Source organism: Dermacentor albipictus, chromosome 1 (assembly GCF_038994185.2).
Source record: "Dermacentor albipictus isolate Rhodes 1998 colony chromosome 1, USDA_Dalb.pri_finalv2, whole genome shotgun sequence".
Classification (NCBI taxonomy): Eukaryota; Metazoa; Arthropoda; class Arachnida; order Ixodida; family Ixodidae; genus Dermacentor; species Dermacentor albipictus.
In genome coordinates, this window is record NC_091821.1 from 405,119,264 (window position 1) to 405,132,444 (window position 13,181).

At 45.5% G+C, this 13,181-nt stretch overlaps 1 protein-coding gene across 1 annotated transcript; it reads left to right on the forward strand.

The window, feature by feature from the left end:
- Window positions 1–1,627: 1,627 nt before the first annotated feature.
- Window positions 1,628–10,077, forward strand: LOC135903588 (uncharacterized). Its single transcript, XM_065433905.2, has 2 exons — window positions 1,628–2,029; window positions 9,414–10,077. Exons 1-2 carry the CDS (start codon window positions 1,779–1,781, stop codon window positions 9,748–9,750), a joined length of 588 nt encoding a protein of 195 aa, XP_065289977.1. The 5' UTR covers window positions 1,628–1,778; the 3' UTR covers window positions 9,751–10,077.
- The last annotated feature ends 3,104 nt before the right edge of the window (window positions 10,078–13,181 follow it).

The window sequence follows — 13,181 nt, forward strand, 5'->3', positions numbered from 1 at the left end:
TTCTAGTCATTTCTAATCAATTGTGGTCAGTACAAGCTATCGTTAGACACATTGGTCATTGCGGAACCATTGGTAGTCGTTACTAGTCATTACTAGTTATTATTAACCTCTACCAATCTCTATTATAATGTTATCATTTACTAACTGTCACTATCAATCATATTTTCATTCTTTAATCTGTCTTCATATGGCGTAATCACGCTTCGGCGGACACTCCGGCGGTCAGTTCTGCTGACACAAACTTCACCATGAGCCTAGAAAGGCTTTAGCCTTAAAAACAGGATGAAATAGCTTTGCGTTATAGTGCCCCATGACACAAGGTATTCTTTTAACACCATTTGTAGCTTTATTTCGTGCTTACTCTAACATGTAAGGAATAAAATTAAAAGAAATAGTACATTTTACGATCCCTCGCCATCCGTATTTTTCTGATAATACTATAAAATGTACACGTGACGTATGGTCATCGACACAAGCAGGTGCACCTGACTTCGGTGTCTCCCATTATGAGGTGGCTCCCGGCTCATCGAAAGAACTGGCTCCGACCGCGTTATTTTCGTTGCTCGTTATCTGCTAAAGATTAGTTAACATATACCATATCACTTGCCTCCCTTGCGACCCTCCGAATTACCACATACGAGATAGCAGCGCCCACGCTCCCTCCATAAGGCATTTTCCAACTATTACATACGTAGGTAAGTCTCCAATTACTTGAGAACAACGTACTTGGTCGTCACCATTTGCAAACGCTTGCGAGTGTATTGCAAACAAGCCTGCCTCCTGGTGAGCAACACTGAAAGCAGCCAAAACAGCGCTGAATGTTCTAAAAGGACCGGAAGCCGTAAATAGTGTTAACTTTTTTCACATCAAGACATTTAAATTCAGGCACGTTTTGACTATGCTTCTGTCCAACGGCATTGGCTCTTTTCTTGTTTATTAATAATTGCATACATCATCAATGCGCTGTACTAAATCTTTTTTCCTAACTAAACTAACTAAATTTAACTTTATTAATGCCCGTAGCGGGGCGCTGTCTCACAATTTTAAAAGTTACAGCAATCTGTACTATATATAGTAAAACATAGTAAAGATCAGTGAGGTTTGGTTTTCAAAACACACATTAGGGCGTTTTGTTGTTGTTAGTGTTACTTTTGCACAAGTGTGACATGCAGGGCCGTGAGAAATAGGCCAAGAATTGGGTGATTTACGCCAAATGAGTAAAAAATGTTTGGAAGATAAAAAGTGTCTTACTGTGAGAACAAGGTTTTCTTTTGTTCACATTGTTCGTAGTTAAAGGCTTATCGTACTAGAGTGAACCAAAATCTAAAGAACAACGAAATAAGGATACATTTACTTTTTTTTTAGGATGGCAGGCAGGGCAAGTGTCCAATAAACAGTTTCATCGTAGGGCAAAGATTTCGTTGGTGGCTGTACCCACGTATGGAAACCTTACAGATAAGCAGGACGGGAACATTAATATTTAAGGCTAAACTTGTTAGAGAGGAATGCGCCTATTTAAGTGAAAAAGAAAACCTATTCAAAGCCCTCTTATAACAAAGAAACGAAATCCGTGCGTCAAAGATCGCACAACAAATGGGAAATGAACCGAGAAGAAAGAAGACAAGGACGAAGAAGCGAGCGTGTTCAGGCTAGTCCAAAGCCTGGGTCATCGCAGGCTCTATTTCGGATCGCTCTGCCGTCTGCCGTGTGCACTGTTGTTTGCACTGTTCGCCTCGTTCCGTCCGCTCCTCTGCAGAGGTCCATCGACCGCTTCAGTGATGAAAGCAAAGCATGGCGGCAAAGAGTCCCCGGAGGAGTTTCTGACGGCCGAGACGGATGCACAGGAAAAGGGTATGACGACCATGATGACCATGAACATGTCGGCCCTGTACGCGGACCACAAGACAGCCGACCACACCGTGGCACTCAGTGAGGACCGCCGGGGTCGACAGCCAGGGGCCATCGTTACAGCGACTGTGCTCAGGACCGCACTTGTTGGCGTCTCGATCTACCAGTCCAAGGCGCTCAGGTGAGCGTGCTTCCGTTCCTGTCTGGAAGACATCCAGCAACCGTCGATATTTCAGTTATCGCTCATGGAGCCTGCTGTCTTCGAAAAGCTAAACCACTTGAGGGAGTATTTTCTTAAATCTTGCCTCCCGCGGAGCGACTGCTAGGCAAGATAAGTCATTGCAACACCATTTTTTTTTCATCTGTATCTAAGAAAAGGTTATCTCATTCATCGCTTTTATGGCGGGCATTAGTGATGAGACTCCGTTATTTAACATCGCTGTAGTGCCATGCGTGGTAGTGTGGTTCGTAACTCGCTAAACCGATCTTTCGTCAAGAGGTGATGAAGCTGCCGCGTCGCAGTGTACTGGTTTCACTCTAAAATCTTGCAAAAGCACGGCGTTACTATATAGGTAGCACTAATATATTGCACAGCAGATAACTAGTCTGACAATGACTCGAGATAAATGTTATCGAGCCGGCGTGATGACAAAAAAAAAAATTCGAACAAGGATGCTCTCTAAACACAGTAGCATTTATAACAATAAATTTGCAGAATTATCACATTACATGAGTAAGTGGCGCTTGTATCGTAAATGTCAACAAGGTTGTCGGAACCTTCATTAACTTGCTTATTTCAAGAGGTCTCAAGGTAGCATCAATCTTATACAAACTTGTAAGGGTAAACTTGTACTCGACTTCAAAGCGAGGCGTCTTGTTGTGCGTGATGTAACATGACACCAGTAGCAGCAGTTGCATATGGTTCGCTGTAGTCTATTTTATCTATTTGATGCAACTTTTGATGCAAACTTCTACAGCTTTCCGCCTGTATTATTGTCCTACATCTGTAATAACCGTCATTCTTTGGGCCATTTATCTTACTTCCCATGACAGTGTGTGTGTCCATGTTGTTTGTGGCATAGCATACGTACACAGTTCACGTGCAGCAACAATCATTCAATGGAAGCAAGTTTGGAAGATCAAATGCTGTTGCGCACAAGCGCCAGTCATGTTTTTTTTTTTTTCATATCTCGCGCGCTTTTTTTGGAGCCCGTAAAAATTGAAACCAGAACAGCCTTCTCTACGTAGAAGTAATTTGAGCGTTTCTCAGTAGGCTCTGCAACTTTTCCATTGAAAGGTTCACTTTTTAAGCTGCAACGCGAAGATAAATAAGTGCTTATATTTATTGGCCGCAAATCAAAGTAACAAATTTCGGCCCAAGGGTGAAGCAGTGACAGTGACAGCAAGGTTTAGTGTGGCGTTTCTATTCCTCTGACGGTGTTCTCGCTATGGTGGGTGCGACATTTTTGCGTGGCGCATCACGCAAAGCAATTCCTGCTGTGCACGAAGAACTGTGCCCAGGCAGCTACCAAGGGTCTTGCAACGCTGCCGTAATGCAAAGCGTCACCAGTGGCGTTGTATGCGTCATGTTTCGATTGTGCACGAGATCAGACCGACGGGAAACTCTTGTCGTTAGTCAGCGTCATGGGAAATAACGTTAACGTTACGTTTTCTAATCGTTCCGCTGAGAGTATTACATACACACCGCAGCTCGGCAGGAACACTATAGTCGGTGACATAAGAGGAAACGATTATGTGTTCGGCTGTACAACGCAAACGCGGTTTAAATAGATGCACCAGTCAATTAGATTTGATTCCTACCATAATTCCAAGTGGATGTGAGCGTTTAGTTTTTTGAATCGGCGCGGAAAAGGATGGCTCTTAGAAACGGCTGTTTTCTCCGCACAGATGTGCCACATGGTTTTATGATGAAGACTGAACGTATGAGCCAATTTTATGGCTGATCTTGATATCAGTCCTCAATAAAAGTGACATTTTAGCTTGAAACAATGACCTGTTATTTTCGGTAAGCCTATCATTCACATTGTCTAGCAAGGTCGTTAATCTACGAGCGGACGCAAGTTAGTTCGGCTCCCTTTTAGAGGTGAAGGTCGGGTGCAATGCGTTTTTGGGGCTGGAGCTTGTAATGCATTTTATGGTGTCTCTGACTAAAGTGACCTCATAACGCATGGGCGCAACGATCGTGCCAGCAGCGGAAATCACAATGTTGCCCAGGCTCCGCTACCCAGGCGACTGAGCAGCGTTGATGGTGCATCGACTTTCCTTCGTATTTTTTTTCTCAACTGAACACAATCCATCGCCGGTATAGCGTGAAACTATTCCAATCTGTTTTTATTCCAAATGGACCTTTAGCCCTCCCTGATAGGTCAAAATGGCTCGTGTTCAGCCCATATGGGCAGGCGCAACGCCCATATGGGCAAAGTCCGAGCCATTTTAACTTTTCAGAGAGGGTTAATGGTCCATTTGGAATAAAAACAAATTGCAATAGCTTTACGTAACACGGCCCCATATCTCTTAAGAATATTCGTAACACTCCGCGTGCGACTCGCGCATCTGCCGCAGAGCCGTCCCGCGCGAGAATGGTGTTGGCTTGGCAGTGTTTTTCTCTTCTTGACCGTCCATTTAACGACCTATTGCAATAGAACAGTACTGAACCCGTTGCATTCTCGTAGTGCGCACACGTATTTCCAAGGCTCGGCAAAAGTGAGCGGAAACGCCCTGCATATGGCACGTCCTCAAAAATCTTCTAGTAATAATCCTTGGGTTTTACGTGCCAAAACCACGAGGTGATACTTAGGCACACCATACAGTTGGGGACTGCAGATTAGTTTTGATCACCTTGAGTTCATTAACGTGCATCTAAATACAAGAAAACGAGCGTTTTCGCATTTCGTTTTCATCGAACATATGGAACGTCATCTGGGCTGCCGCTTGGGAGACACAAGATGTCGCATCATTCACTGACCTAACCATATGGATGACAGCGACGAGTGTCTAAGACTACCAATCGTTTATAATAGGCCAAGCAACCTCGCGCGTTATTCCGGACACTCTCCCATTCTGCCAGGTCCTCGATATCCTGTTTTATAAGACAACAGTAGGGATATCAACACTCTTTGAGCCTACACCGCACGCAAGGAGGCGAATTTGGTGAGGCCAAAATGTCCGAATAGGGCCATTATATTAGCTTTCTTCATTGACCGCTGGAATTCCCTCCACCACAGCTTGAAACGGTGGTAAAGGTAAACGCTCACCTAAATTATCCATCCCTCTGATCATCACTCACATCACATGCACCAAATGGAGCGACGAGCAAGTAGTGTGTTTTTCCTCATAAAGGTGTTGGTAGTTTCAATACGTTTAGCATGAACCACCTTGCGCATATATACGTCGCCTTGAAGAAGACAAGTCCACTTGTCGAAACGTTGGCTCCTGCATTCACCTTGTTCACGTTTTGCTCATCGTCTTGAATTTCCATCTCCCACATTCCCCGTCATTTCTCTTGCTCATATATATTTATTCAGAAATATTATAGATATCTTTCTTCGGTACGTTTCTATCGGTATGTTTCTAACTTCTTCCATAGGCCGATCCCGAAGATAGATCTAGTACCGGTAATACTGATGCCACCAGTGGTACCGCTGCCACCAGTGGTGTCAGTTGTAGTAGTGGCGGTTCCAGTTGCACTTGGGCTATAGGTACCCGTTGTACAACCTGCGGTACCGCTAGTACTACGGATAAGGGGAGTGTTCTCGCATTCTTCTTACATGAGAGTTAACGTTTTGAGACGCTGTCGTTCAGACGCTGCGTCCCTGGTCGATGACACGGACGTCGTTTGAGACGCTATAAGCTTCTCGAAATAAACTGTACGGTTTATACACGTTTTTTTTTTTAACGTGAAGGCATTAATGACGATGTGTCGCAGAAAATCTGCCATCGGCATCCCGCGTTCGTCATCGACTGTCGTTTTGAGAACGATCATTCCGAACCACGCATACCCAATCAATCAAACCTAACCACGTGGGCTCTCAGTGTGGCGTGAAGAAGTTACTAAACTAATTGAATTTCCCAAACAAAAATGCATAAGAAAAATCATAAAGTACGACTTACACAAAACTGGCTATGGTGTTGGGCTGCTGAACACGAGGTCGCGGGATCGAATCCCGGCCACGGCGGCCGCATTTCGATGGGGGCGAAATGCGAAAACACCCGTGTGCTTAGATTTAGTTGCATGTTAAAGAACCCCAGGTGGTCGAAATTTCCGGAGTCCCCCACTACGGCGTGCCTCATAATCAGAAAGTGGTTTTGGAACGTAAAACCTCATAATTTAATTTTTAATTTTTTGACTAATACGAAACTTACAGACATTATAGCGTCGGGCTGTAATTTCAATGGACGAGACAACATAATTTCGTTTTGCGGGAAATCCAAAACAAACACCTTTAAACACGATAGCGTTTTCCAGTTGCCCGTTCGAGGTCTGAGAGCGGCGCGGCCCCCTCGGTTCCTTGCACACCACTAAAAAAGAAGAACTACCAAGCTCGCATTCGTGCATAGCGTTCGCCGCCAACGTTTCCCGGTAGACTTTAAGGTTGCACAAGCTGCAGTTGTCGGAAAGCATGAGAAACACTCAGTGATCTTTGAATGCTATCGGGCTCCACTCTTAAAGGCAAAGCTTAAGCGTCCTCCAAATTTTCAACCCCAACTCTCTCAGAAGATATTGTCATTCATCGACATCAACTAGAGGTTGAGTCACGTTCCAACTTTTATTGGATAGATTTGTCACCTTCATGCTCCCAGTTCTGGATCACGTACCTGCAGTGGTGGCTGAGTGGCTATGGCGTTGTGCTACTGACCTCCAGGTGACGTTTTAGATTCCTGGGGTGCTGTGCAGTATACCTATTCCAATCTGGTTCTGTTGTATTAGTGCCACTAACACTGCACGATTGGTGAAAAATTTATTCGAGCCATCCCCACTTGGCTTGTCTCTCACGCGTCGTCACGAATACCATGAAAACATTCTATCTACAATGACGTGTATACACATACTGTACGTGATTAGGCCGAACAACATAAAAATATATCTTTTCGTGGTTCCACCTCTCCTTCGTCATAACTCCTCCCCTATTCTTTCAAATTTTTCGACCGGTGCCGAATTTGCCTATTTGTCACGCGGCGTCACAAAACCACATGAACTAACCATGTAAAAGGGACGTGTACGCACTAACGATACAATAATGTGCGTAGCAAAACTGAATAATTTTGGGAATGTCTCCAAGCTGCCCCGTCGCAGGTGAAATACAAGAAAGCTTGCGTCCAAACGCTCTCGAATTGGCTGCTTCCAGCTGCCTGACAGAATGGATTTGTCTGTACATAATAATAATTTCTGTTGGATGTATACCATCGTGAAGCCTTTTAGGCGCCTGTACGACGCCTGGTCTTTGTCATCTCGGCTCTGTCATCTTGTCTTCGCTGAAGATCCGATATAGCCCATTTTTAACCTTCCCCCGATATTCCGCCATCCACCGCAAGCTAAGCAAGGAGAAGCGGACCAATCGTAGAAGCTGGCACCACACTCCTCATATAGTTATCTACATTTCCTGCGCAAGCTCAGACCATTAGAACCCTCTGTACGTCTGCGTGCTCCTCGCCTCTTGTCAGCCAGTCAAAGACAGCTGTCAAGGAGGCCGTGTTATATGCTTTCGAAACAAACAAAAGTAACCTCGTTAAACGAGGATGCTGTTTGACCGGGGTGTTCAAATAACACTACGGGTCACCGCCCGATACTTGCGCTGGCGGTAACGTGAACGTGACATTAGCGTATTGGAATGACATCAGAGTGGAAAAAGATGCATATCCTATGCACTGTGGGAATCGATATAAGCGGGGAATTCCGTGCTGGATGCTTTGAGTGACGATAATTAGCGGGGATGTTGAAGGCTAAAGCTTCATTTCTTCAACTTTTAGTCTAACACGAGAGTGATGAGTTGATATAAAACGTTACCTTGCTGGCACCACTGCTGTTTGTCTGCGTAGTACACAGAACGCACAGGGAGACGTGTTTGCTTGCGCTATATTTCGCGATGCGCCATATTTCATAACCTCTGAGAGGGTTGAGCATATTCATTGCCTCAATGGCACATCGCATTGTGGCAGACGTATTAAACTTGAATCTGATTATAAGGCTGAACGTGCCAAAACCACAATTAGATTATGCAGCATGCCGTAGTGGCTGACTCGGGATTAATTTGACACCGCGATGTTCTTTATCGTGTCCCAAAATCGAAGTGCGCGTGCGTTTTCTATTTCGGCCCCGTCGAAATGCGGCTCACATTCAAATCCATGGCCTCTAGCAATGCCATAACCCAAAAGCTAACGCGGCGGGCGCAGAAGTGTTCATTTGACAGTCGACCGCTTCCGTAGTGTCACCTGGACCCTGCCGTGCGCTTTAACTAATGCGGCTCTGCATCCGCACGCCCCGCGTAGTTTATTCGCTTGACATATTTGCATGTCGTTTATTTTTCAGAAATAGCAGCAACATGCTGCAGCGCACCTTAAACTTAAGCTTATCCAATTTCCCCGCAATCGCCGTCGTATAGTAGTAGGGTTTGCTTGCCTTCTCACGGCACCTCCCCCCTACCCCGCTCCCTTGTATGGGAACTGCCTCTTCTCCTACCTCCTCCCTACAGTTCTATCCACGTACTCTCTGGACTCGCACCTTACTAGAAAGGGAAGCGCTGCAATTTCCGCAATGCTTCTGAGGGGAGTCACGGATAATTACAGCTGTCAACGGGCTAATTTGGCGACGGCCGGGGAGCTCCACAGGACATTGTGCACATTCGACGAGGTGAGGTGAAAACGAGGTTCTAGCATCGTCTTGCCTCTGACTCGCTTCTGTCCTTTATGCACATGGTTTGACCCCCCCCCCCCCCCGTCCCGACAGCAGCAGCCGTAGCAGCCACAGCAGTAGCAGCAGCAGTGGGAAAGTCGAAGGAAGAGGCGAAGAAACCTTCGCTTTAAATAGTTCTACTTTATATAGGGTACCTGGTCGGCGGCGGCGCACATAGATGGGGACGAGAAAAAAAAAGCGAACGTTCATAAAGGTTGCACGTTGTATCCATTGGCTCCGTCATTCTTCAACTTAAAGAGCACAAAGATGTATTGAAGAAAGAGTTGACACGATATTCTTTTTTTTTTTACGCTATACGAAAAAAAAAGCGTTTACTTGTATCAGCACAACGTTAGTCACGTTCACGGACTGTGAATGCGATTTTTTGTACACGCTGCTTCGAATTCCTACCTTTTTCCCGTTATCTATGTATTTTCGCTCTTACGATTATGGATGCGTGATTATTAACCTGCAGTGCATCTATATTATTTCGCTTACTTCCACTAAAGTTCAGCGTTGTGTTTCGTGGTCTCTCCTCTCTGTGTCGGGAGTGTGTTTTGCTCTGCTGTTCAAGTGCGCGCGTATTCTTCCTCATTGACTGCACACTTTCGGAACTTTGAGCCCATCATTAAAACATTTGATACCTGCTTCGCAGGCAGTGCGCGTCCATCTCACTCCTGTTCCTCCTCTTGCTGCTCCTGTGGCTGTTCACCTGGCTGGCGACGGGTAAGTCGGGAAAGACAACGACTGCCACCGCGAGTTCCGAGACGTCCATCGTCGCCTTCGACACCACGCATGTCCCGATAAGCAACGAGGCAATCGACATCACGCATGCCTCGACAAGCAACGAGGCAATCGACACCACGCATGCCGCGACAAGTCACGAGGCAACTAACGGGACGCTGCCGTTGGACGTCTTCGAGACACTGTCGCTGCTAAACGACATGACGGTGCCCAACCATGTGCTGGACATAGACTCATTCCCTGAATGACCATGGTACTGTGCGCGCCGGTGTCGGCAAGGGCCTGGTGCGATAACCTACGCTATCATCACCGGAAGACGTGTGCCTTCCATGTTATTAAAATAACTATTTCTGCAACTGATAACACTCGGGAAAGAGCCTTCAAGTGCCATTTTTGGGGCGCGAGAAATGAAGGTATAATAATTACCAAGCTGCGAAAAAAAAAAGAAGCGTGAACGTTCGTGTGCCTAAGTATATCGTGACACGGGAAACATGGTGGGCAGCGCCGTTATTTGAGGGCCTTAAGACCCCATCCGGAAGTCGTATAGGAGAGAGGTGAGAAGGATAACCATAGGAATAGTAGGGATGTAGTAAAAGAGATGTAACAGAGAAACATAACAGAAATGTTTACAATATCTTCATAGCGCCGTTCTACTGCTTGTCATTTCTGTTGTTCGTATCGTACGTGTCTGCATAAATATACGTAAAAGTCAATAGCACAATTGGGCAGAAAGCTCTGCACTTGTAACCAAGGAAAGCGAAGAGCTTAATAAGCAAACTAGGTCGCAAAAGATTTCATACAGTAGTAAGTACGTGTAACCACTTTTTCTGTAAGTGTGCAAGGCGTAGTAGCTTATGAAACATTGCTGCCCTCTAAGAAGCTGTTTAAGTACTGTTTAAAAGCGCCACTCGGCGACATTTAATTCTACAGGCTCATTTCGATGAGCTCTAGTTAGGGAAAATATTGGTTTTACTTTCTGAACCTGATGTACACGTGCTAAAATTGGAAGCACAGGGAAACTATGAGGTTGGGAGACTAGAGGGTTACTGTGTTCAAGTTTGCTATGTTAATGAAGCTCACCTAATGGCTACTAGTACAAATAAAGTAGACCCTTGGCAACCTTAAGTTGGTTCGGTGTTTAACTATTTGAGGAAGGCAGAAAATTGACGCTGGACTGAGTGCGATTATCTAGCTTTCGCACCTGGGGGCGGGAGGTAGGGCGTGAATGGTACTCGAAAGGAGGAGGAGTTATGGGGGAAACAGGAAAGGGGTAGACAATGCCTGAAATAATAGAGAGAAATTTGACAGATGGTTATATTAGCATTCTGTACATCAGATTTGTCACAGCCTCGTAGCGCGAAGGTCATCCTCTGCGCCTTTCTCACCGCCAAGTGCTGCCTTTTGGTGAGGGGTGCGGGGGACGGAAGAAAATGGCTGCATTAGCGGCATGGTTCCCCATGTTGTCGTGTTTTCAGACATGTTCTTGGCGCATCTCCTGAGCGGAGTGTGTATAGGTTGTTCGGCCCGGCGGCACGATCTCTGCAAAAGCAAAAGCTCTGCATGCAAGAGCTCTGCGATGTTAACGGAGACACAGAAAGGTTGTGTCTATGTGGAGTGCGTTCACTGGACAAGTTTCCGTGTGGCGCATGATAAACGACACTATAGGATTTTGATTTTAAATATCGAAAATGGACTCGCCATCCCAGCCCTCCGAAACTGGGCGTCCAACGAAGCTGTTGATAACCACCACTACAACTGCTTAGGAGAATAGCAATGCTTTAGAGTAATTGTAGTAAAGGGAATTTAGAGTAATGTTAGTTATGGAAGTAATGGTAATTTTGACAGCACGCCGCCGCTGGCCATACTGCCATTGCTTCTTCCCTTTGTCGTTCTTCATTTTCACGATGCTCCTCGGGAATCTTAACTATGCGTTGCCTACCCATACCGGTGCTGCGACAACAATGAAATCAGTCCCTAGGCTGGTTCTTTTATATATGAAATTCTATCTGCCGAAATATGAAATCCCAGTAAAGAGTAATCTTTACTGGGAAACATATGCGGGGAGCGCTACGGGCTTTGCATTGTTATCAGAAGCGCCTTATCTTCAATTATGTGGTTGTTATGCTGCTTTTCTGCTTGTTCTTTATTGAAACACATGCTTTTATGTTTGTTGTACGCGCGATTCCAAAGAATACATACACTCTTCGCTTCACTTTGCTAAGTGTTTGAAACCTGTTTCATGGGTGTTAGGCTGCTGAGCACGAGGTCGCGGCCCGGCCACGGCGGCCGCATTTCGATGGGGGCGAAATGCGAAAACACCCATGTACTTAGATTTAGGTGCACGTTAAAGAACCCCAGGTGGTCGAAATTGCCGGAGTCCTCCACTATGGCGTGCCTCATAATCAGAAAGTGGTCTTGGCACGTAAAATCCCAAAATTAAAAAAAAAACTGTTTCACCTCCGCCGCGGGCCGGCCCGGTATTGCACTACCTCCTGGAACGGCCCTCATTTTTGACCACGGACGGCGACACGAAAAATTACCCCAACCAAAGGCCAATTGCTTCGCTGTAAGATGCTTTGTGTCCAGCAAGCTTGATCGGATGCGTATTCGTTTTTGTGCGGTAAACTACACGATGGTGTGCGTCCAGCGAAAACACCATAGCAGTAACACCATAACAGTGCCTTTCGGCTTCGTTATTTTGAGTCTGTTCAGTTAAGTTTCCGAACGGAAAGCCCACGGATGTCAACCCGCACCAAGAACTGCGTTTTGGATATGAAAGAGAAGTAATCGGAAACGTTGGGGTGCACGTGTAGAGTTCGAAACGTGTGCAGTGATTGTTTCGTTACGGCAAATTAACAAGACCACATGGAACGGAACCGAGTTTTCTGCATTTTTCGTGCACATCACTGGGCTGCATTCCAGTACTTGTAACCGCGAAAAGAAAAAGCCGCATTTCACTAGCGCGCACAGGTACCCGGCTTATCTGACTTGGCTTGAAAATGGCACATTTGATTTCTTTTTCTTTCGTGGAGTGTGTGGTGCTTGAACTGCTATAATTGTCCGATACTTACGCTCATCTACACGAGAAGCATGTTCGGGCCTTTCTAACAGAGTCTGTATCCTCCTCACCGATGCCGTACATGCATAAGCAAGTTATTGTGGGTTCTATTTGACTGCCAAGGAGAAAACATTGCAAAGCATGTAACTGGCAGCACACAAGATATAAAAGGTATTGCTTTTATCTAATGCAGATGGCACTGGCCCACTAATAGGTTATGTTTGTTAAATATGTCCGTTGTTATTGTGAAATGATGCACACATTTGTTTCCTGTCGAACTCTTACGTAAACACGTAGAAGCTAGAGCGTTCCGAGCAACTGCGTCTAGCTTGCCAAATAAATTGGCAAGTGGAAATGACTTGCCAAATGGAAAATAAGTTTATTGCACTCATATTGATCGTGCTGTGCCAAAATCGCACGGCGATCAGTATGGCGAAGCAAGGTAAAAATGCAGCACGAGAACAATGGTGGTATAGTGCTTGGCACAAATAGGATACTCGCCATTGATAAGAAAGGGCACAAACTATAGCGTACCAGATGTCGTATAGACTCTAGGTAGTATCGTATAGTAAAAGACGTAAAAGCCGCCCGACTTTACAACTGCTCTAAAGCAGACGATTC